Below are 23,397 nucleotides of genomic sequence, written 5' to 3'. Positions count from 1 at the left end.
CCCGGGCAGACCACCGGAACGCCTCCGAGCCGCCCTCAGCTCCTCAGCACGGGTATCCCCCGCCGCCTGCACCCGCCGCGGCCGACCGGGGCTCCTCCGTCTCGGTCAGAGAGAAGCCCGGTAACTTCGCCGCGCTTTCTCGCCCGCCCCCCTCTCTCCAGAGAAACTGCCGTTGCCCACGGACAGCCCAGGGCCGGAGCAGTTTCTCGTCTCCGGTTTGAAGGGTGGTGCCTCCCTCCTCCAGCCGCTCTGCCTCGCCGCCGCCGCCGCCGCCGCCATTACCGGCCGCGCCGCCGCAACACCTCCCCTCTCCCCCACCACCGGGAGCGCGCGCGGTCGCCGGCAAGGGGCCACCGCCCTTCCGACGCTGCGCGCGCACCCCGCCCCGCTTCCGGCAGAGCGGGCCCCGCTTGCAGCGTCATCCTGAGGGGCCGGTTTGAATGAGACCCCGAGGGCGGGAGGGACGCGCCGGAGCTGCCGCTGCCGCCATCGCCCGCCTGCCCGCCCGCTTCCTTCCTCCTTCCCCTCTAGCGCCTTTTCCCCGCCGCCCTTTCGCTTCCCCGCCGCCACCGCGCCCTCTCAGGACACGGCGCGCCGCCCGCCCCTTCCGCCATGCCGCTTTTCTCAGGTGAGCCAGCCCCGCTGCCCCCAGCCCAGCCCGGCTCGGCCTGCGGCCCTCTGCAGCGTGGGGCGAGGGCGGGGGGGACAGCGGCGGCTGCCGTTGCCCCAGCGACGGGCCCTCCCTCCCCGGCGGCCCCGCCGCCCCTGGCCAGGCCCTTCCCGCCGCCGCCGCCGTGCGGGGGGAGGCGGGCGGTGCCTCCCGAGGGGCCGCGCCCGGCCGAGGGCGGCACCGGCAGCTCCCTGGGACGCGGGGCCCGGCCCGGCCCGGCCCGGGTGGCGGCGTGGCCCGGCTGGGGTGAGGGGAGAGCGGTGTTGGTGGCCGAGGGGGCCGTTTCGGCGGGGCTCGGCCCTGCGAACGGGTGTCAGAGGCGCGTTGCATGCGATCGCGCATTGGTGTTGCCCTTTTTTGGGTTTATTTTTGTTTTGTACTCAGATACGTGCTGCTGTCTGTTAAGCGAGCCACATTTCTGCATCCACGCCTCCACGTGTATTTAGGTGTATCTGCCTCCCCTCTTTTAAATCCATTACTTCCTAGTTAAAGCCAGAGGAGTTAAGACTTTCTTAAATTGCATCGCATCCTTCACTCACTATGGAGGAGAGTTTCTAGTGAAGACTGTAAGAGCAGAACCTCCAGTGACACTTCTAGGACCAGTTACTGGCTCGTTTATGTTTAACAGATCTGAGCTCTTTAGTATGTGAGGAACAGATTGTAGAAGGCCTCAGTATGCAGTGGTGTCCCTGTTTCCTCTGCTATTTTGACTGGCAAACGGGGATACTGATGTCAGTATAACAGGACTTTTCCTGAATGCCAGCACATCTATAGAAGCTGTGTTTTCCATTCAGTAGGGCAAATACGCCCTTCCATTTTATCAGTTTCCATTTTTCTCAAATTAACGATTTTCTCTTTTATTTTGGAAACTGCTGGTGAAATTTCGGTTGCAATATCTGAAGAGAAGACGCTCACGCTTTTCAGTTTCCTCCTCTTGAGTGCTGAGTTGTCAAAACCGGTGGCACTACAGATTAATAACTGCTAACTGCTGCATATTTAGCGGTGGATGCATAACTGTTCAAAAATGCAAAACTTGAGTGTGCAGCTGACTTGTTCAGTGACTGAGTGGGTTGTCTTCCTGGAAAATGGGAAAGGACTTGTGCTTGCTAGGTCTTAAATATGCAAAATAATAAATGTGTTTTGAAAGAAATCAGAAGGTTGGGCAAATCAGAAGGTACTTTCTGCTAGAAATACTGAAAAGTCTAGCATTTGACTTGCTTTGTAGGCTAATTTAGATTAAGATTTGGTTATTCTTCCTTCTTAACCATTGCAAGCACTGCATACATCTGAAATCTGAACCTTCTTGGAAGGTTTTTCTGAATCACAACTTTTAAGAGTTTTGTGTTTAAAAAAAACCCCTATAGTTGCCATAGTGTATTTACTTAAAACTGAAGCACAGATACAAGGGAGCATATGAATTTCTTAAAGTATGATATTTCACGTTATTACTGTGTGCTATATTTTGCAGATTTTCAGCAAAACTACATCTTGCTCAAGTAGCCTTGTGTAGCTGTGATAGTGACTGGAAGCGGTCAAAGATGTATAACTCTTCTTTAGAAGCGCACTGTTTATTCCAGGCCTTTTTGTCTGCTCTTGGTTAGTACTAGCTTTATCGAAGTGAAGTTAATGTGCCTTTGTGTCATTCTGCCTAATGTTTCTGCTGGTAATCCCGTTTCCAGTGTCAAGAGTGACACTTCACGTGACCAAATTTCGCTTCACTTCTTAATTCTGGTCCTGCACCTTTCCTGGGGTCAGGGCTTCTGGAGCTGTGACCTGTGCTAGGCTGTTGTCTGTATTTGCACGCAGGTATGTTGTTTGTGCGAACACTCTCAAAACTGAGGAGGGTAGCGGTGATGGGTGTTTTAAGTGACGCTGTGAGGTTCTTCCATTGAAAGGAAGCAAGAGGTGTGCTATTTTATGGGTCTTGCCATGGTGCATATTTGCTTCCTCATGTAGCCCCGCATGAATGATACTGATAGGCAAACCTACAGCTGTCAACCAGTTGCGTTGCTTTTAAAAAGCATTGTATTGTTTGCTGTTGAGGGAGAACAGAAACACTATGGAGAACTGAACTGGAATCACACGTCTGAACTTCCTTCAGAAATTTGTTTGCAGTGAACAGTGCCAAGAGATTGGGAGAGTTGCCTTCAAGCTGCTTTTGTGAACATTTGCCCAAAGAATTTCTGATGCTATTATATACATTTATTGCTTGCGGAGTTTCTCAGTATGTATGTTGCTTATGATTATTTTGCAGGATATTTTTAGACTTGTTGGAAATAGTATGTTCTGATGGCTGAGACACCTTGTAGAAAAGCTGTCCTTCAGTTTGATTATTGACAAGTTTTAGAGTTAAAAACTGTGTGCTTTGAGATGGTATAAAGTCTGGAATTTGAAATACTGGGTTAATCTTTGTAATTACATTCTTGTATATTAGGAAATAATCTAGTTTCAAAACATTTTGTTTGCAGTTAATGTGAAATGGGGAAAAGAGAAATTCGATGGCGTGGAGCTTAACACTGATGAACCTCCAATGGTCTTCAAAGCCCAGTTGTTTGCACTGACTGGAGTCCAGCCAGCTAGACAGAAGGTTATGGTTAAAGGAGGAACTCTGAAGGTAGAAATCAGTTGTGGTGGTGTTTTTTTTTTAATATTATTTCTAACTTTATTGCATTATAACATAATGAGCAAAGTCCGTATTTCCGAGTATTCCTCCAGAAGATCTTTCATTGTATGTGTTAAATTGACTACGCTTTGCAGAAATAATTCTGTATGATTCATTGCCTACCAGTAGAAAATATGGGCAAAAGTTTGATGCTAAATGATTGGGAGGTACATTGCTGATTCAAAACACGTCTTCACTTTTTTAATACCAAACACTACTCTACTTGGTGGTTTTTGGTTTGGTTTTTGTATTTTTTTTATTCTGTTCTTTTTTAATGTTCAGAATCTGAATGCAACTTTTTGGTTTTTAGCTTGTTTAAGAAAAGTTTCTCTGGCACTTCTTTGCTGGAGACTTATCAGTATAATGCAATATAGGCAACTTCCCTACAAAAAATTATTTACATCTAAGCAGTGTTGAACAACAGATGAAGAACGTTATTGAAAGGATGACTCTTCTGCTTTTTATTTTAGTCAGACAAGATTTGATGATGTGTAAATAGTTAATATTGTGGAATCTTGGGTGAAACACAATTGTATATTTAGAAATATGTGATTAATGTAAATACTTGCTTGTCTTTTCCTGCAAGCTAATGAACTTGTCTTTTATTTCATTTCAAATACAGGATGATGACTGGGGGAACTTAAAAATAAAGAATGTAAGTTCTGAGGAATAACTAAATTTTACCAGTTTGATGTTTATTTTGGCACTTCAAGAAAGATTTAAAGTTCTTGCCGTTTGTGTTTGAATGGGTAGCTCTTTCTTAAAAAATAGACCTTGATGAAAAATAATTTTATAGTTGTTATACTTGAGCATTCTTACAAAGTCCTCGCCATTGATTTGTAAAAAACCTTTTCTGGCATCATTAGGGAAATTATTAAAAGCAGCTAAATAGCTGCTGTTTGAAAACAGAGCCATTATTAATGGTTGTTGATACCTTTGACTAATTAAAAAAGAAAACAGGAAGTGAATGTATTTGTGTTTCTTAACTTTGAAATATTGTAACAGGAAATCCCAAAGATTTTTTGTTTGGGTTTTTTTTTTTATAATTTTCATTTCTGCAGGTATTTTTAATATCTGTTTGGTACAAATTTTACTCCAGCTCTTCACTGAGGAGATTAAATTAGGTAGCATTACTCTTACCCTTGTAATTAGTTCGCACGCATCTATTAGCAGCCTGTAGCTGCAGCTATAGTAGCAAAGTCATTCAGCAAAAACCCCAGTACATAATATTCTTGTCCTTTTCTGCATACTGTTGTCCATCCTTTTCCTTAGCACTGTATTTTTCAAGGCACAGATAGCCGTTTTCTCCCCTTTGATCATACTGTGTAGATGTACTCCTGTTGAGTGCTGAAAAACTCCTTTTCCTTATGCTAGTCCGGCAAGTATGGTAACTTGATTGCTTCCCTCTGCCTTGAGTGGTAGTCTCATGCCTAAACTGGTGGGGTCATTTTGGTTATTTTTCACTTTTCAATTAATTTAATGTGCTCAGAACTTGCCAGACCAAAGGATGGCACTTCCCTTTCCCACTTGCTTTTCAGATGAAAAAAAACAATTCAAAACTCGGATCTGTGGTCCTCATTATTACCAATGTCTGTCTGAAGTGTTTCTCCAGGTTTTAGGCTGAAGATGAGGGATGTTTTGTGTTGTTTAGAGAATTCTGAATTTGAGAACATGCGATGCTGTCAGTTGAGAACCTCAAACATTGCAGCTTCTTTCAAATTGGAACTCAGCTGCTCAGTTATCCTTGGTTCCAAGGTATTTTCTAAGACTTAAGGGAAAGAGGAATACTTACACTGAAGATGCGTGATCCGTAGTGGCCTATCAGGAAGGGAGCTTTTCTGAACACTTCACATTGGGATAGTCCATGGATGTTAAATTTAGTTCCAATTGGAATCTTGTGTTATCAGCTGCTGGCAAGCTCACCAGGATCAGTGGAAATGTCTAGCACACATAATGCTGTGGAATTGTTCTCAATAAGTACTTTCTAGATAACAATAAAGTTAAGGTATACCCTTAAGAAACAACAGTGCAGTATCAGTTCTGTAAACTAAGAGAAAGATTGTGTTTATTTTGGGGAAAATAGTTGAAATGTGTCAAGAGGTTAATGATTTTTTTTTTTTTTTAAATGGAAATAACTGCCCTTAAATATTTATTAGTTTTTTTACTGTTTTTCAAGGGGATGACCTTATTAATGATGGGTTCTGCAGATGCGCTTCCGGAAGAGCCAATTGCTCGACCCATCTTTGTAGAAGACATGACAGAGGAGCAGTTGGCTTCAGCTGTAAGCGTATTTCAAACTTTGGTTTCTTGTAAACCTTTGGATAACAGCAAGTTTTTAAATACCTGCAGTTGCTTAAAAGTGGATTTTGAAACTGTACTGTCTGTGTAGCATTTATAGTTTCTAAAAAAAATGCAAATTTGCATTGTTGATGACTGTCCTGTTTCTGGCTAGGATAGAGTTAATTTTCACCTGAGCTCAGTGTATTAGGTGGGGGGTGCATTAAGTGCTGAGGGGCAGGTTCTGCTACTTGGGAGGGAGCCCTCATCAGGACTCACCACGAGCCTATGAATTATGTGCCTAAGTATTTTCTGTTATTGTATTTTTTTGGTTTGTTTTCCATCTGTTTTCCTTTCCTCTGTTGTTCTCTTAAACTGTTTTTGTCTCAACCCACAGAGTTTTGCCTTCTCTTTCCTGATTCTCCTCCCTGTCCCACTGTGGGCGGTGGTGAAGGGAGAGTGAGCAAGCGAGTGACTGGTATTTTAGCTGCTGAGTGGGGTTAAACCATGACAATGACCCAACTGGTAGCGTTGATGAGGAATTTGGAATTTTAAATTAAAAATTGTATAGCTAGTGCTGTTTTTTCTTTAAGCGGGCAGCTTAGTAAATGTTCTAAAAATAGGATTGCTGATGTTTTTAAAGACAGAATTATATTGCCCATGCTGTATTAGTGTCCTGATCTTTGCCTGAATAAGGGCTCTTAGATGTGCAAAATTGTTTCCTGCTTCCTTAATATTTCTGAAGGGAAACCAGGGTTTGTCTGGAGTGGAGTGTGCCTGGAGTTTTGTTTGTCCTTGTTAGTAGTATTAGGTAAACTTTTCTTTCTGAAGAATGAAAGTAAGTTTGACATTAGTGGAATAGGTCATATGTTTGCCTTTATTGGAGTGAAGTCTGGAAGAGCACCATTAATCTATTTTTTTAAATGGAGTAACTTCTGTTTGAGTCACTTCCTTTTTTACAATTTGAAAGGCTTAATCTTCTCATCAAGTCATTTGAACTAGGAGCTCTTTGTCATACTTAAAACAGTTGCATGACTGTCAGCTGTGCATGCAGACTGGGATGCACGCGCAGTTGCATGCATTTTATGCATGTCTCTATGAAATTGGATCTGTAGTTCAGACTGATTTTGTGCTTCAGTATTTAATGCTTTCCACAGCACCAGCAGGTGAAGGATATTTGTGTATTTTTGAGACTAACCCTAAACACAGGCTTTGAGATAAATGAGAGGCAAACGAAGAGATGATTCACTGTCATCAAGAGATGATTTCCACATTTTGAAGAAGTTGATCACACTGCATTTCTGTGATTTAGACTTGGTTATACATCAAAATTCAGTTGCCTGTAATGCATGTATTCATTAAAAATGGAATACACAGCTAAATTAATTGTCTCTTCCTGAAATAATTAAGTGATATTGGTATGCAGTACTTCTTCAGTTTCATTAGACTACGTGCTTTTCCCTGACAATTAGGGAAATATGCAGGAGAAAAAAAAAAAAAAAAAAAAGAAAAATGAATAAGGCTATTATATTTTCATTTATAGTTGTTTCTGAAACTGGTTAGTTTAATTATTGGTTGGCCTTCACATTTGTCAAAACTTTAGAAATTCTCAAGTTGTCTGAAAGGATCAAATTAATGATCTGTTGCAGACTTCTGGAGAGGAGTTTAAATAATGCTTTTGTTTCTAACCATGAACTTCATCACATTCAGAGTTTTGCTGAAAACTTATTTTAATTAAAACATCAGTGCTTTGTACAAATGTATTCATGTGGAAATTTCATGGAAATAGAATTTTAAGGTCAAAACTTGAATGAGATTGTAATTGAACTTTCTGAATGACTGCCTGCTTGAAGAATATGTTCGTTAAACTAAACATGCACAGAAGAAAACCCAAAACATTCCTGAATGTCCTCTAAAAGCACCAGATGGTGAAATGATTAATATAATTGGAAAATGGATCTGAATAACTTTATGAAGTTTGATGGAATATTCCAAGTTTTATGCATCTCTTATCATTCCTTTTCTTAGAAGTTGATATCAAATTATAGTGTTTATACAAAAATGGTTGCGCATCTCTCTGACTTTCAAGCACCCTTGTAAATTTTTTGGTAGATGGAATTACCATGTGGACTGACAAACCTTGGCAACACTTGCTACATGAATGCTACGGTTCAGTGTATCCGCTCAGTGCCAGAAGTGAAAGAGGCCCTTAAAAGGTAGGATTCAGTACAAAAATACCATGACTAAAATGTTATCTTTAGCTCATGAAATAGATGTTTTGTGGAACGGTCGTCTTAATACTGGTATGGATTGTCATAACAATCTGTTATTCTTTAAATCTATTCAAGATTAACATAATGATCAATTAAAAGTTTTATCCTATGGCTGTATTAGTTTGTACTTTTTAAAGAACTTAAGACTATGTATTTGTTGGAACTGACTTTTAGTGGAGAGAATATGTTTTGCCTAGCTAAAAAATAGTTTATATCAAGACTTATTTAAAATACTTAAACAAGCTACTGAACTCCTATCTCTGTTTTCTGGTGTTGGTTTGTATGGTCTTGTTCAGTATAAAAGAATCATACAGGAATCCTGTTCCGTTGAGGAATACTTCTATTCAGTGGCTTTATTGCACAATGTGTTTTCAGCTACGAAATTCTGATGTTACCGACATTTGGTACTTGGAGGTACAGCAGGAAGCTCTGAGATAGGACCGTGGGTGTCACTGTGGTGGCAAACTGGAATAAGCTGGAGTTACTGTCATGTGAGTGTGTAGAGAACAGAAGACATGCCTTTATGGAATTTGTTTAATTTGTTCTGACTGTAGAATAACTTTTCTGAAATTTTTTTTTTTTGTTTTGTTATTCTGGACTGAAACGTGAAAATGACCAATTTTTTTTTTTTTGTGAGGAATCAGAGGAAAAAAGAATGCATGGCAATGTGAGCCTGAGTTTGTCTTCCAGGTGAATTATAATGAGAAAACCATCAATACTTTAAAAATGTGAGGATTAGGTAGAGCATTGCCATTTTAGGATTAACTTAATTTCTTTAAAATACACTGCTTGCTTGATGCCTTGGTACCCAACTGGATATTCTAGATCACTGTAGACACTAGTTATTTAAGTACTTATAATATTTTCTTCATTCTGCTAGCAGGTGAACCTTAATTATTTAGTACTGAGAACTGTTTGTGAAGTACAGAAACTCTTTTTAAAGCTGTTCCTTGTTTTTCAGTGTTGTCATTTTAGGAAAGTCTTGTTTATTTCCATGTAAAGGTTTCTGAGTTACTACACTGAATCAGAGTATTTAACAAATTTAACATACCAAATATCAAAATGTACCCTATAAAACTGGCAGACTACAGTACAAGATGTGGTCGTGTTGTCTGTGGGAAGTCAGATTCACAGGCAGCCGTTGTTTTCTTCTGGAGACTTGGCCTTTGTTTGATCTTCCAGCAGCGTGGAAGGGTATATAGCAGTGGGGGAGAGGTGAAGGGACTGACATGGGAAAGCTTACTGTTACGGCTTCATTTCTCAACAGCTGCTCCGTTGATCTCTGAAGGGTACTCCCTGTTTTGTAGCATGTCGGGAAGAAAGTTTCCTGCACTAGTCATCTAGCAGTGGGCAGAATTTTTTAAGTTCAGTCTGAGATTAAAGAATGCATGAGACCCTCCTTTTGCTTGAAGGCTTACATGCTTTGAGGAGGCCATCTGTTCCTCATGCAGCTGGTAAATTAAGAAATCATTCAAGAAAGAGCGGTAAGTTCTAGTAATATGGGTGGACTTGCGTACTTTTTCAGTGTAGGAAATATCTCCCCGAGAAAAATGTCTCACCTGTCACTGTTTTGCTTCTGCTGTGGAGGGAGGAAGCAAGTCTGCCTTCTGTCTTTGTGTGTTTTATCTGCCGTCTATCAGTGAAGGTGGTTTTTCTCATGTATCTGAAGGAGCTATGGCAAACGTTTCAGAAATGGAGTAGCTTCTAGTCAGACTTTTTCTCAATTTCTTTAAAAATTGATTGAGTGTTTGAGGCAAACGGATTAGGGAAGCAGCAGTGATGTATCCAGACTTTTCAGTCTGCATTTCCTTGCTGTCTCAAGGATGCCGGTTTTCCTTTGCTTCCATGTAGTGCTTGCAAAATAGCTGAGACTTTGAGGCAAGCGTGAGTAAGTCTTATCTTCAGTTACTTCTGTTTTGGTGATTGATTTATTTTGATACATTTAAATAAATCTAGCTGCTGTCTGCTTTATGACTTAAAAACCTGACTGCTCTTCTTGATTGTGTTTAATTGCGTACAAATTATTTTCCTTTTCTTTTAGGTATGGTGGTGCCTTAAGAGCTTCAGGAGAAATGGCCTCTGCTCAATACATTACTGCAGGTTGGTGTTTAGAGTAGAATGCAAGGTTTTAGGCTAGTGTGTGATTTTCTGCTAACTGCAGATGAAAATTGAAGTTAGAGCTCTGCTTGGTTTTTTTTAGTGGATATGCCTTAGGAATTTCAGATCTACTAGCACTGGAGGTTTAATTTTGCTCTCTCGTTAGTATCTTTAAAAGTCATTCTGACTGTTGCTGCAGAGCATACATCTCTGCATATTACCTAGCTGCACGCTAGGAAAAATGTATTCAAGTGTGATCTAGGCTTAGATAGAAATCATTCGCCTCTCTTAACTGTTTTGCATGTAGGCATAAAGTAATTGGAACTTCCTAAAGCAGACTCCATCCATCTGTTGATTTGATAATTTGGTGTGGAAATACTTTAGTGTACAGTTCATTGTTTCACTTAACAATAGGCTAACACCATACTCCTGGAATACTATTTCATTGATATTTTTTAATATGATTTATTGGCCAGGTGTTACTGTTAAGGTAGTAACTGATGCTTTATCGCTTCTCTTAGTCTTTACCATAAAGATCGAGATTTCGTAACTGAAGTAGAAAGTAGTGTCTTCAAAAGGAAAGTTACTCATTGTTGTGGTGATCTGGGTGCTCACAATGTGGGAGCTCACGATGGCCCCGTATCTCCAAGTTCTAACTAGAGTTCTAGTTAGACCCCTTACACTTGAACAAGGGTACTACTTGTCCGCTTTTTCTTTTTTTACTCTATTTCATTGCCCCACTAAGATGCTGGGCCAGGACACTGGGATTTCTACCAGTCCATTTAAGGAAAAACAAAACAATATAAGGAAGGAAAGGTCCAGTTTGTGGGTATGCCTGCTGATCGAATTTTGGGGTGGTAAGTTCAATGGTTACTCTATACAACCATGCCTGCCCCTCCCCTTTTCACTGTCTTTACTTTGTGTCCCTTGTTTTCTTTTTAAGGTGACAGCTCTGCTTTTTAGGAATTCTAATAGTTTAAGTAATTAGTAGTTAATTCTTTGGTGCTGAGCTGGTCAAGAACTCCTGCATGACACTTATGGCATTTTTTTAATTGCTGTGTCATATCAGTTGTCCCTCTTATTAAGGTGGGTGAAGATATTTCTTAAAGAGAGGAAGCAACTGACCTTGGTTCCTTGTAATCTTGCCTATAATTACTTATTCAAGAGTATCGTTCATTAGTCTCTCCACTTGTAAATTAGTCACCATGCAGACTGTTGCCTACCTCACAGGGTTGTTGTGGGGATTAACAGGTCTCTCTGAAGTGATTTGTGGATTTAAAATGCTGTAACCTGGGTAGATAAGACATATACAGTAATATGTCTGGAGCAAAAAAGAAAGCCATGTGTATTGTCATGCAATCAGTAGCGTTCATTGAATTGCACATAGTTATGAACTCTCCGCACGTATGCATACACATACTTGTTTTTCTGGGTCTTAAATTAAGCATGAGTATTTTCTAGATATTTCAGTTGGGAAAAATGAAAGTTTTTTTCCCAGTAGTTGGTGAAACTTAAGCTGCTCTAGAGGATAGATTGTGAATGCCTTCTGGTTTCTCTAGGTGTGGTCCTCTTGTGAAAACATTGTTCCTCAGTTGTGTTTCAAATGAAATCTTAATTTCTCAAAAATGTTTTTTTTTCTTTCTGTTAGCAGCAAGGAAAGACAAGGCACTATGTGCCAAACTCTCAGAATTGCCATCTTTACACTTGCAAATTCATGTTCACAACTGAGATCATAGGTGCACCTGTTATTATGCCACTGGGAAAATTTGGTTCTGCTTTGGAAAGATCAAATTTGACACTGTTAAATCATCAGTCTTTAAATGTTGCTGCTGTTTTACTGTTCTTTTTAAACTTCCTGCCATGTTCAAATTGTTTTTCCATGTCTCAAAGCATTCACTTACTTTTTCTTCAAGCTCTTAGAGACTTGTTTGATTCCATGGATAAAACGTCCTCCAGTATCCCACCTATCATTCTCCTGCAATTTTTACATATGGCCTTCCCACAGTTTGCAGAGAAAGGCGATCAAGGCCAGTACCTTCAACAGGTAAAGACCGATTATTAGCTTAATGTTTGAAAATTCTGTAGTGTGTTGAAAGTTGAGAACAAGAATATTTTAACTTTCCTTATCCTGCGAAAACAGTATATCCCAGTAAAATGTTTGCTTTTGTATGGTAGAGAAAAGTTGAATTTAGTATCAAGTCCTAGCTCTGAAAATGTATGGTGGAAAAGGAGAAAATCTCGGTTAAGGAATCCTTACATTTGATTTTATAGTGTAAAGATTGATGGGTTTAATATTACTAAATAGATACATGCAGAGGATGGTGCATAGATACATTAGAGGGTGCTGAAGCACTGGCACAGGTTGCCCAGAGAGGTGGTAGTTGCCCCATCCCTGGAAACGTTCAAGGCCAGATTGGACGGGGGTCTGAGCAACCTGATCTGGTTGGAGGTGTCCCTGCTCCTTGCATGATAAGTCACAATGCTACTAATCAGATTTAATGTTCTGTTCTCTTCCTAGGATGCCAATGAGTGCTGGGTGCAGATGATGAGGGTACTACAGCAGAAGCTGGAAGGCATAGAAGGTGATACAGTTATGGAGGTAATTGTAGTCTTACTCTAACCAGAGTTAGGATTTATAATCTTGTCTTTGTGATTCACATATTTTTTACTAAGGATTATCTGTTTTGTGAGTTCTTTAATGTATGTCTGTAGTCCAGTAAGTGAAATTGTTTTCTGATGTATCTGATCAGCATAAAGCTACCTATGTTGTGTCAGCTATGCTATGGAGTGTACTACAGGAATAATTGCCCTTTGGGCTTTGTAAGGCATGTGTTGGACCAGGGTGGTGGTGGCGGCTGTGAGTGTGCAGCAGCTGGCCCAGATAACCTGTAAATTTAGTACATAAGAACTTTTTTTCTGAAAGAAGTGTGCTACAGCATTCTCTTGGCTACAAGAATGCTGTTTCAAACACAGAACTAGCTAATCAACCTGATAAGAAACTACATAAAGTTTTTCCCAAGATTTTACCAGACCAACTCTCTTCTTTCTCTGAAAACTGTTTTCTGGAAAGTCTTGTCATTGTAAAAAATATATATATTTTTTTTCTACTACTAAAATTGAAGACAGGGAAGTGTGACTTTTTGACTGAAGTCTTGCTTGCTAATATGCTTTAAGGTGGCTTTAACAGCATGCTATAAATGCATTTGGCTGGAAACTTTTATACTGTGTAAGGACATTGATGAGGAGAAAATGCACCAATAGAAAGATGAAAGAATGGGCTTTAAAGAATTTAAATAAATGGGGTTATTTTGTCTGTAAGGAAGACTGTCTTTTCATGCTATTTAAAGCTACATCATAAGGTGATTTGTTTTACAGACAGACTCTGGAGCTACAGCAACATCTTCTAAAAAGAAGAGTTTAATTGATCAGTTCTTCAGCATCGAATTTGAAACAGCGTATCCTAAAGGCTAAGGCAAGACATAAAGAATGATAACTTCACACTTTAGAAGTTTTGTGCAGGGAGGATGAAAAGCATTGTTCAGAATAGTATAGAAAATAAAGGTGTGTGTTGGGGAGGAGAGGGAATAGTGTATTGCAGGAATACACAGAAGTTAAAGTTAAGATTGCGTACACTTGGAGAGAGAGGATGATGTGGGGAGGAAGAATGGTAATGGAAATTTACAGAAAAAACCCACTGAATTTAAGTACCAGATTTTTTCCCTGGAGAAGATCGCTAGTTATCTGCTTCAAGGGTGCTGATACGTTTTATCCAAATAAAAGTAATTAGCGTCCTAAATAGCCCTTTTTTTTTTTTTTTTTTTTTTGCACGTAAAGGAGTGTTGCTGATATACTTGGCATACTAAACGTGCACAAAATACAGCTTGATTGGTTTCTTAACCTGTATCATGATTGTTATCCCAGAAATGGTTGGGAGGAGCAGAATGGGTAGCAAAGAGGAATGATGCACAGGCCAACGGCAACAGGAAGGGACTTGGTAGAAAAAAAATCATGTCGCAAGCCTTCAAAGTGTGATTATGGCAGCATTTGTAGAACAGATGTGTTCAGTCAGAAAAAGAACTAGAGAGAAGGAAGTGGATGAGGGAAAAGGATTGAGGTGGAAGTATAACAAAGAAGAGGTTGGACAGAATGATTAGATGAATGTGTAGAAAATAATGAAGACATGGACTCCGTTTCAGTGAAGAGGACAAATGCAAGGCATGGAAAGGAGGCTGTACGCGTTGAACAAAATGGCAAGTCTGGCCAGCAGCAGGAGTAGAAGAACTTTATTAGTTATAAACAACAATGGAGCATAATGTTGCAGGGGGGCTTCGTAACTTGGTATTGGCAGCCACTTAGTGTGATCTGTGTCCTGGGGTTTTGGTGATGAGGGGGAAAAGAAAAAACAAAGCAGGCCTCACAAGCTTAAATGGTGATTAAAAACTTGTTTTACTTTGGTGTGCTGTCTGCCTCAGCTACCATTTGTCATTAGACATGAAGAAACAGGTTAGTTAGAAAGAAGGACTGTTTCAAATCTTTATATTACGAGAAGTAAAAGTACTTTTGATGCACAAGCACAAGATTATCTTCATTTACTATGCTGTTCAGCATATTACTTTCACTAGAGCAGTACTTCAGCTCTTGGTGCATGATGGTTTTCCTTAATTTTGTGAAGCATGAAATGTACAGAAGCTGAAGAAGAGGAAGTAACTAAAGGAAAGGAGAATCTGCTTCAGCTTAGCTGCTTTATCAATCAAGAAGTTAAATATCTGTTTACAGGACTGAAATTGGTAAGCCATTACAACTTTTATTTAATTGAAATGCTAAATGACCTATCTTTGTAATCTATAATTTGGAAGTGATATCTGCTGTCTAAGCTTTACAAAATTCCAAGATTTTTCTTTTTATGTTCAATGGGAAGATGGAAGTGAAAATCAGTTGTGTGTTAATGTAAAGCAGTCTTCAGTAGAGCAATTTTGGCTCTGACATGGTTTTCCTCATGCAGGTAGCCAGGTGCAAGCCAATTAGCTACTTGCTTGTTCAGCTGGCTTTCACTTCAGACTGAGCAAAATCATGATTTATGCGTGCTGTAAACAGTTCCCAAGAAATCCGAAAGTCAATTTTAAAACAGGGTGGCATTTGTTTGCTTAAAAAAAAAACCCAACCAGGTGATGGAAAAATTAAATTTAATTTTGCGGATGTTGAATGAGGTGTTATTTTTCATAGCAGAACATAATCTTTAAACTGTTTATTTAAGTAGAACTTCTTAAATTACTCTGTGCTTTTTATATATGTACTTCTAAGTTTTCAGGATCTTTTTTGAGAATCTGATGGAGCAAGGAGAGGAGCCACTGCAAAACCTTTGTAGTAACTGCATTTGCAGAGTATTTGTGTAAGAGCAGGGATGGAAGAAGTGATCTGATTTGTACAGAACTGGACCAAGTTGCATAGTTCTCAGATAATCTTTGTATCTGCTTTTCCTTTTTTGACAGAATTTAGAAGGAAAAGTAGGATAAAATAGTTAATGCTCACAAATTAAAGAGATGATGAAAAAAGAAACCTCACTTTGAGGCCAAAAAAGGTCTTCCAGAATTCTTTTGATGGATTGTCTGTAGCAAGAGAGTAACAACCAGGCCAGTCTTTCCCTGAATTTGGAAAGATCCCTGGAAGCAGAGTATCACCACCTGTGTCATATGGAGCTCTCTGTCAGCTTTAGACTGAGAGTTGAGAAACATTCAAATATTCCCATCACAAGAAGCTTCAGATTTTCTTTAGTTGTGTTCCAAGCATAACATTGACACATTTGTAACCAAATCCAGATACAATTTGTAACCGAATCCAGTTGCAAGTTCTACTTCTGTAGAATCAAGTTTTCTGTGGAGAGAAACTAATTAGTGTTGTCAGAGCTGGGGAATGAGCCTGGAGCTAAACGAATGAATAGGCATGGTCTTTCTGCCAAGGAAATTCAAAATTCTGTGTGACGTAATGGCTTACAGCAATAGAAGAGATTTGCAGAACAAGATTTAGATTATGGTTTGTTTACCTGTGCTACTGTGCTTTTCTTTAAGCTGTGTTCTATGATAAAGGTATGTGTTATTACCTTTTTTTTTTTTAACAGCGTCTTCAAGAGGAGATCACCAAACTCTCTCCAACACTGCAGAGAAATGCACTGTACATCAAATCTGTGAGTTGCTACTTATGTTGCTTTATGATTCTTTTAACTTTTCTAAATTTTCTGTCCCAAACCACATAGCTATTGCTGCAACAGCATGTGATTTATGTTTATAAAGCATCTGAATATCCACTACTGAGAAATTTACAACCATTTGAAAATTATTTCTTTGAGTACAATGCTATACAGAGCTTCAGCATAGGAGGCCTTGTTATATTCCTGTGTGTTTGTGTACAAATGTGTTCCCAGAATAGCCTGTAATTTTAAGATGAACAATGTTTAAGATATGGAAGATCTGTGAATGTCTAAAGTAATGGCTTTTTCTATTTTTTTTATAGTCTAAAATCAGTCGCTTGCCAGCGTACCTGACTATTCAGATGGTTAGATTTTTTTACAAAGAAAAAGAATCTGTGAATGCCAAAGTTCTTAAGGTGAGTAAGTTTTCTGTATATTGTAATTTAATTCCTCTTTATACTTTTCAATGAATTTTTATTGTAGGTAGACAACTAATACTTGAAGGCTATTTACTAAATTGTTTGCTTTTAAATTGCATTTTAAAATATTAACAGTTTAAAAGCAGTATGAAGCAGTTTCTTTGCTTGATTACAAAGTAGCTTTGTTCCCAATTGTGATAGTGTGTGGCAAACTATACTACCAAAATAGACTGGAGGAAGTGGTAAGGAACAGAAGTGAATTTGCTCCAAGACTTTTAGGATGCTTTTTGTTCTCTTTTCAGCAGTGGTTCAGAGGAGAATGTTTAGTGAAGGAGAGGGCCATGCTTTTCACTGGACAGTGTTCTGAAGTTGATGAGAAATGTTTATGCTAACAAACATTTCCTGTATTAGTTGTTTTAACTGTCTGGCTTTCTAATAGACAAAGGCAAGAACCAACTGCAAACAGCTAAATGTTCCAGTTTTGTTTTTTGTTGGCATTTGCTGATAGACCTCCTCAGCTGCCTGAGAAGCATGATAGATGATGCCTTTTCCTTACAAGACAACCAAGGAATAAAGATTGAAGGCACATGCTGGCTGTTTTAGAAGATTGGTTGGATAACACAAATTGACATTTTTGCAAGTGTACAGTTGTTCTACACGTACTTTTTTTCCTTAGGACTGCATAAGTATTTCTGTAGTATAAAAGTATGACAGCTGGTAATAAAGAATCTAAATATTTATACTGAATATAGTAATTTTTGATGGTTTGTTTATATATCAGACATTCTTCTGTGAAAGTATTGTAGCCCGTTAGGTAAGTACTGTCAGCAACATTTCAGTAGATCAAGTTATCGTAAATGGGATGAGAGTTGCATTTAATTTGACTTACTGTTGTCTTCCCATGGGAAAATGCTTTCATGTGATGTGGAGTACCAAATTACGCTAATAATCTGTGCTTTTTACTTCCTAGGATGTTAAATTTCCTCTTATGTTGGATGTGTATGAGCTGTGTACGCCAGACCTCCAGGAAAAAATGGTTTCTTATCGATCAAAATTCAAAGATCTAGAAGACAAAAAAGTAAATCAGCAGCCAAAGAATGTAAGTCTTCTGGCAATTTCATGGGCATTTTGGTTAAATAATTCATACATCTGAAGTTGGGGTACCAAGTAGGCCTAGAGAAAACTTGACTTTTAAATATATTGTTTTCTTATTTAGTACTCAAATTCCTTGGTATTGAGCTTTAGATCTTTCTTGTGTATTTTCATGAAAATACAATATTTGCTTTGGTATGACTGCTTGATGAGATGTTAAAGGCTATAGACAAACATGTTGCTTACATTTTTATTTCAAAATGTATTAAAATGTAGGGCTTCTGCTTACCATTGCTTTGCCTAAAGGTTTTCTGTGAGTTACACAAAATGATACTCTTCAAATGCTGTTGCTTGCTGGCTTGCCCAGTGGAGTATAGGGAGCTATTTCCCACTCACTGACTGGAAAGAGTTGTACAAGGGAGTACTGTGTGTCTGGCTGATAAAACTTAGAATGGATGTACTAGTGAGCTAAAAGACTGTACTCTGATAACTCGGTAAATGATTTCATCTACCCTGACTACATATTCTAAAATTGACTTGCCTTTCTTTAATGAAGAAAAAAGAGTTAAAACTGAGGTGTTTTAGCCAATTCTATTAAAGTTTGCTAATCTTTTCCTGGCCTAACTCCTGGCAGTTTCATTCAAACAGTTGAATAAGGTTTGCATCTCTTTTTGCACAGTTAGGAGCAATGAAAGAGTGCTATTTTAAAACAGAATGTATTGGCACTTTGGAGTCTGTCTCTGGTATTTTTCTTGTAGCCGTGTCTGCTGCTAGCAAGTCCCTAACACGCAAAAAAAAGTCTTCAATTACAGAATTGCTTTTGTGCTCCAAACCTGTAAATCTGGTCTAGGCAGTATATACTAAAATGGTTTGTATATTTGCTTTAAAAAGTGGTCTTGTTTAGATGAGGCTTTTGGATGTCCAGCTACAACTACGGTAACAGAACTTGAAACAAGTTGAACAAAAAATGTTTAGGTTTAGAAATGTCTTTAAGTGAATGGAGAGTTGGTATTTGATATGATTGTGTTAAAGCTTTCTCAAAACTGTTCTACATTAATTCAGCGTATTCTGTTCTTTAGTCTAGTAAAAGTGATGGTGCACAGAAAGAAGTTAAATATGAACCATTTTCTTTTCCTGATGGTGAGTACAGGGAAGTAAATCTATTTTACAGTGACTTTCAATTTACTTATGGTTAAGTGGACCTGATGGTAGGAATATTTTGAGAACCATGGTTATTTTTAATGCCTTTGCAAATTAATCTTCAGAACCTGACAAATTTAAGGAATGGAAAGATTAGGCAAGTCAAAATGCTGCTGAGGTAGTCAAAGACAATTTTTATCCATCTGACAAGTTGATGATACATAGAAGACATGCATCAAAAGACATTTGCATGTCATGTGCAGTTGTTCTGTACGATTCCTTGTCAGTGAGTGGTAGAAACCTGAAATAAAAACAAAAACTTAAATTGGACTTTCAGCACTACTATGGCGGTGCTCGTGTTGCCTAATTTGGGGGGGCTTGGAGCTTGGATGTCCTAAACATTCACCCTCACGTTGAGGACACTGTGCAGAAATGATTCTGGAGGTCTTGTTTACGCAAATTGTTACCATTCAGTGCTTCCGGAGGTTTATGTGTGATGCATTACATGAGAAGTGGTGGGGGGCATTGACTAGCTCAAAACCAGGATTTTCTGGAGTGCTGGGAAATGCACTGGGGATGCACTGGGGACTGTAACACATTTCTTAAGTGTTACACACACACCTTCTTGGAATTAGCCATTTTTTCCACTGAAAAATTGAATAGCGTAATTGAACTCAGAGTGGTTGATCTGCTGTACCTGAGTGTTCTCAGCAGCGTTGCTGTACAGCCCGTGCTCAGCACATCAGTCCTTGCAGTTTCATGGCTGGCCCTGAGTGCAGACAGCAGCTGGTGTTTGAAGGAAGTGTTAGCCAAACCTGTCCAGAAGGTTTACTCACCGTAAATGGTCATTTTCATGCTTTAAGCTCACTTCATTTGCATTACGTCCAGGATACATATTTATGTCATGAAAATGGACAACGCTCTCAGTTTCCTGAGAGGCTATCCTGGCTGAAAGCCACTGCTTTCAGTTCACAAAGATTTAGAACCACGCTGTAAATGGGGTTTTATGCAGCTACAGTGCTGCAGTATGGCTAATGCATCTGTGATCTGCATGCTGTTAAAAACACAAAACCTGATCATGTAAGGCTTGCGTAACTTTTTTTCTTCCCCTCTTCCCTCAGATATTGGTTCTAATAATTGCGGCTATTACGACCTGCAGGCAGTGCTAACACATCAAGGCAGATCAAGTTCCTCTGGGCATTATGTGTCTTGGGTTAAAAGGAAACAAGGTAAAAAAAAAATACTATAGCACTGTTAACCACCCTTCCCAGCTTCTTTCATTTAAGGGGCTGTTAAGCATGCTTAGATTTTTACATACCTAAATTACAAATAATTCTCTTGTTTTTTTCTTGCAGATGAGTGGATTAAATTTGACGATGACAAAGTCAGCATTGTTACACCTGAAGATATTTTGAGGCTATCTGGGGGTGGAGACTGGCATATAGCTTACGTTCTACTTTACGGGCCTCGCAGAATTGAAGTAATCGAAGACGAAGCTGAACAGTAATCTTCAGTTTTAGTCGTTCTGCCTAGGTGTGAAATAAATGTTGATTACTGATCACTTCTTTAACCCCAGAGATTTGGCAGGTGGATAAATAATTTGTTCAAACCTTTTCATGTGAAAAGGGATATTTGTCTCAAAACTGATCCCTGTACCAATTAGCCACTACTGGACTGGACTGACCACTGCGGTGGTGACAATACTTAAAATAGCTTTAATATCTTGCGGAAGATAATTTTTTTTTTTTTTAAATGAGCCGTTTCCCCCTGCCCTTCCCTTCCTCTCTAATGTCATCAAGTATTTATTACACACCTATTCTCACATTTGTTACTCTTGCATGGTTTATACCACACTTCAGTAGCTGTCCATCCTTTGCCTTACCTGGCAGTTCTGTTAGGAAGGTAGAAGAGAAACTGTTGCCTTGTTGCGTAACTCAGTGCTGCTGCCCCTAGCCATCAGCCGTGGCTACAATCAAGTATTTGTCCAGCCTGACCTGCTGATTCAGTCTGTTCTGTTGCTGGCATCTCATGACTTCAAAATAAATTGTGATCAACAATGTGTCTCCATTAAAAAAAGTTCATGTCTTGGTAGTGTAGTTAGTATGTGTTTGTTTTCACTTCTTGGGCCACCACTAAATGAATGTCTCAAAGCAGTCATGTAATAAAGCCACTTTTTTTTTAAGCTGTAGGGATTTATCTCCTGTCCTGTTGCTCTTTACTCAGTAGATAAGTCTAATGGTGGCTGCAAAACTGGGCTTTGCTTACTTACAGTGACTTCTGTTCCTTCCCCACAGGAATACAGCAGCTGTATGCTAGTGGAAGGCTGCAGTAAAAAAATATTTGTGTTGTCTACAGCCAGAAAAGCAGTAGGCCATCAACAGAACTCGACCCTCTGTGCAGAGGATCTGATTTTTAATGTGTCCCAGCCCCTTCTGGGACAGCTAGTCCATATTCATGTGAAATACCTTCAGTTGTGTCTTCATTAGCAGTGACCAGGTGGTGAGTTTAAGTGTGCCTCACTTGCTCAGAGAGGACCCCTCATGCACCCTCCCTTGGGGACAGTGGCTTCAGCTATGACCTACCCAGGTAATTTTTCTGCCTTACACCTTGTCTTGCTGGTTTTTGCAACAACTGCTGCCTTCGCCACACACTTTCCCCTAGGAGCACACCAAAAAGGCCTAAGGGTGTCTTTTCAAGAAGTTGCGTGATGCTTAAATTTAAGTTCCAGCCATTAAGGAAGCCCCAGTGCAGTACGGGCTCTGCTCCCGTGTACCCCACAGAAGCAGTACAGACTCCTCTGTGGGTAAAGGCTCGTTCTGTCTCATGGTTAGGAGGAGAGAGAGAGAGAAGGAGACAGTGCTTGTGCCTGGCTGCTGCTTTGTGGAACTATGTCCTCCCACTGGTGGTCCTATGATGAATGTTTCCTCTCTTAACCTGCTGAGGGCAGTTGAAAAGAGGCTTCTGTTCTGAAGAATTACGTGATCCTACACCTATAAAATGATTAATTTTTTATTACTTGTCAGAGCCTGATAGTTACAAAAAGAAGTTAACTATTTTTCCTTCCCAGAAAGTGTTCTGGGCCCTTTTTTCTGCTGCTTAGGCTTTTTCCTAATGTTGAGATGTGTGCATTTACCATATCTGATAGCTGTACTACTTGTTGTCTCACTGGGACAAGATACACACACTTAGTAACAGCTGGGACACAGAAAACCCAGTAGGAGAAGCAGCAGTTACTACATGGGTCTAGGAGCCTACCATCTCCATTCCTAGTGGAGGTCTCTCTAGGTCTAGCAAACCCTTTAGTTAGGGCTGGGGGCTTGAATCAGTGATAAAGACCCTCACAGTCAGGCTCTCTTCCCAGGGCAGGTCTGTTTTCAAGCCTGTGAGGACCAGAGCAGTGCTGTCACACCAGGGCCATATTTGTCAGATGATGCAGAAAAAAAAATTGCACTCTTCCATGCACAAAAAGACACAAGACTATTTCTGCCAGGTCAGCGAAAAGGATCACAGCTAAACCTAGGGGATGGCTCAGTGCCTTCAACACACGCACTGAGATGATGGTTCACACGAGCAGCATTAAGAACCTAGCTTGCTGGACATGGCTTCCTTCAGTCACCTTTGTTGTAGCTGTCCTCATCCCCAGCATCAAGGTGGCAGGTTGGCCATGTTGAAGGGCTGTTAGTCAGCCCCACGGCCCTCAGTTCACCATATGCTCAACTCCCTTAATTGAAATCATTACATTTCATACCTTCTACCACATACCTTCTAGGGCCATGAAGATGAGCAGAGGGCTGGAGCACCTTTCCTGTGAGGACAGGCTGAGAGAGTTGGGGCTGTTCAGCATGGAGAAGAGGAGGCTCCAGGGAGACCTTATAGCGGTCTTCCAGTACCTAAAGGGGGCTTAGAGGAAAGATAGGGAGAAGCTCTTTACCTGGGCCTGTTGTGACAGGACGAGGGGTAATGGTTTTAAAATAGAGGGAGGGAGATTCAGATTAGATATTAGGAAAAAAATATTTTTCAACAAGGGTGGTAAAACTCTGGAACAGGTTCCTGAGAGAGGTGGTGGATGCCCCATCCCTGGAAACATTCAAGGCCAGGTTGGACAGGGCTTTGAGCAACCTGATCTGGTTGAAGGTGTCTCTGCTTCTTGCAGGGTGGTTGGACTAGATGGCCTTTAAAGGCCCCTTCCAGTCCTAACAATTGTATGATTCTACCAAATCGTACCTCCACCAGGAGCTAAGACACAGACTATCTTGTTCCCAACAGCTGTCCTGTATACCAGCCCCTACCAGCTGGCACAGAAGCACCCAATAGTCAGATTCCTAACATGGTCCAATCCAAAGGCAGGGAGCAGGCACAGCGCTCTGCTCACTGGCTCTGCAGGCAGGAACACACCTCTGAGCTGCTAGCTAACCACGCTGGAAATTCACAGGTATGAGGTAATAACTGAATACTCAGCAGAGAAAAGTTCTGTGATACATGTTTTTTTTTCCAAACACTCAGCCTTTAGATAGCGCTCACTGCATGACACAGATTCTACAAGAAATAGCCACAGAAGTTTAACAATTTAACAGCATGAAAAA

General features: G+C 40.1%; 1 protein-coding gene across 1 annotated transcript; it reads left to right on the top strand.

Moving 5' to 3' along the window:
• The first annotated feature begins 390 nt into the window (after positions 1-390).
• Positions 391-20,910, top strand: USP14 (ubiquitin specific peptidase 14). The gene is made up of 16 exons (XM_086740696.1): positions 391-628; positions 3,139-3,284; positions 3,955-3,987; positions 5,509-5,613; positions 7,722-7,825; positions 9,924-9,982; positions 11,893-12,023; positions 12,498-12,578; positions 13,355-13,434; positions 14,652-14,766; positions 16,095-16,160; positions 16,487-16,579; positions 17,553-17,681; positions 18,754-18,814; positions 19,936-20,043; positions 20,170-20,910. The coding sequence occupies exons 1-16, from the start codon at positions 613-615 to the stop codon at positions 20,319-20,321; spliced, it is 1,479 nt and encodes a 492-aa protein (XP_086596822.1). The 5' UTR covers positions 391-612; the 3' UTR covers positions 20,322-20,910.
• Positions 20,911-23,397: the final 2,487 nt, after the last annotated feature.

The sequence above is a fragment of the Chlamydotis macqueenii genome, chromosome 2 (assembly GCF_036417535.1).
Source record: "Chlamydotis macqueenii isolate bChlMac1 chromosome 2, bChlMac1.mat, whole genome shotgun sequence".
Classification (NCBI taxonomy): domain Eukaryota; kingdom Metazoa; phylum Chordata; class Aves; order Otidiformes; family Otididae; genus Chlamydotis; species Chlamydotis macqueenii.
The sequence above is the reverse complement of the archived record's forward strand: the minus strand, read 5'-3'. Positions and strand labels throughout refer to the sequence as shown.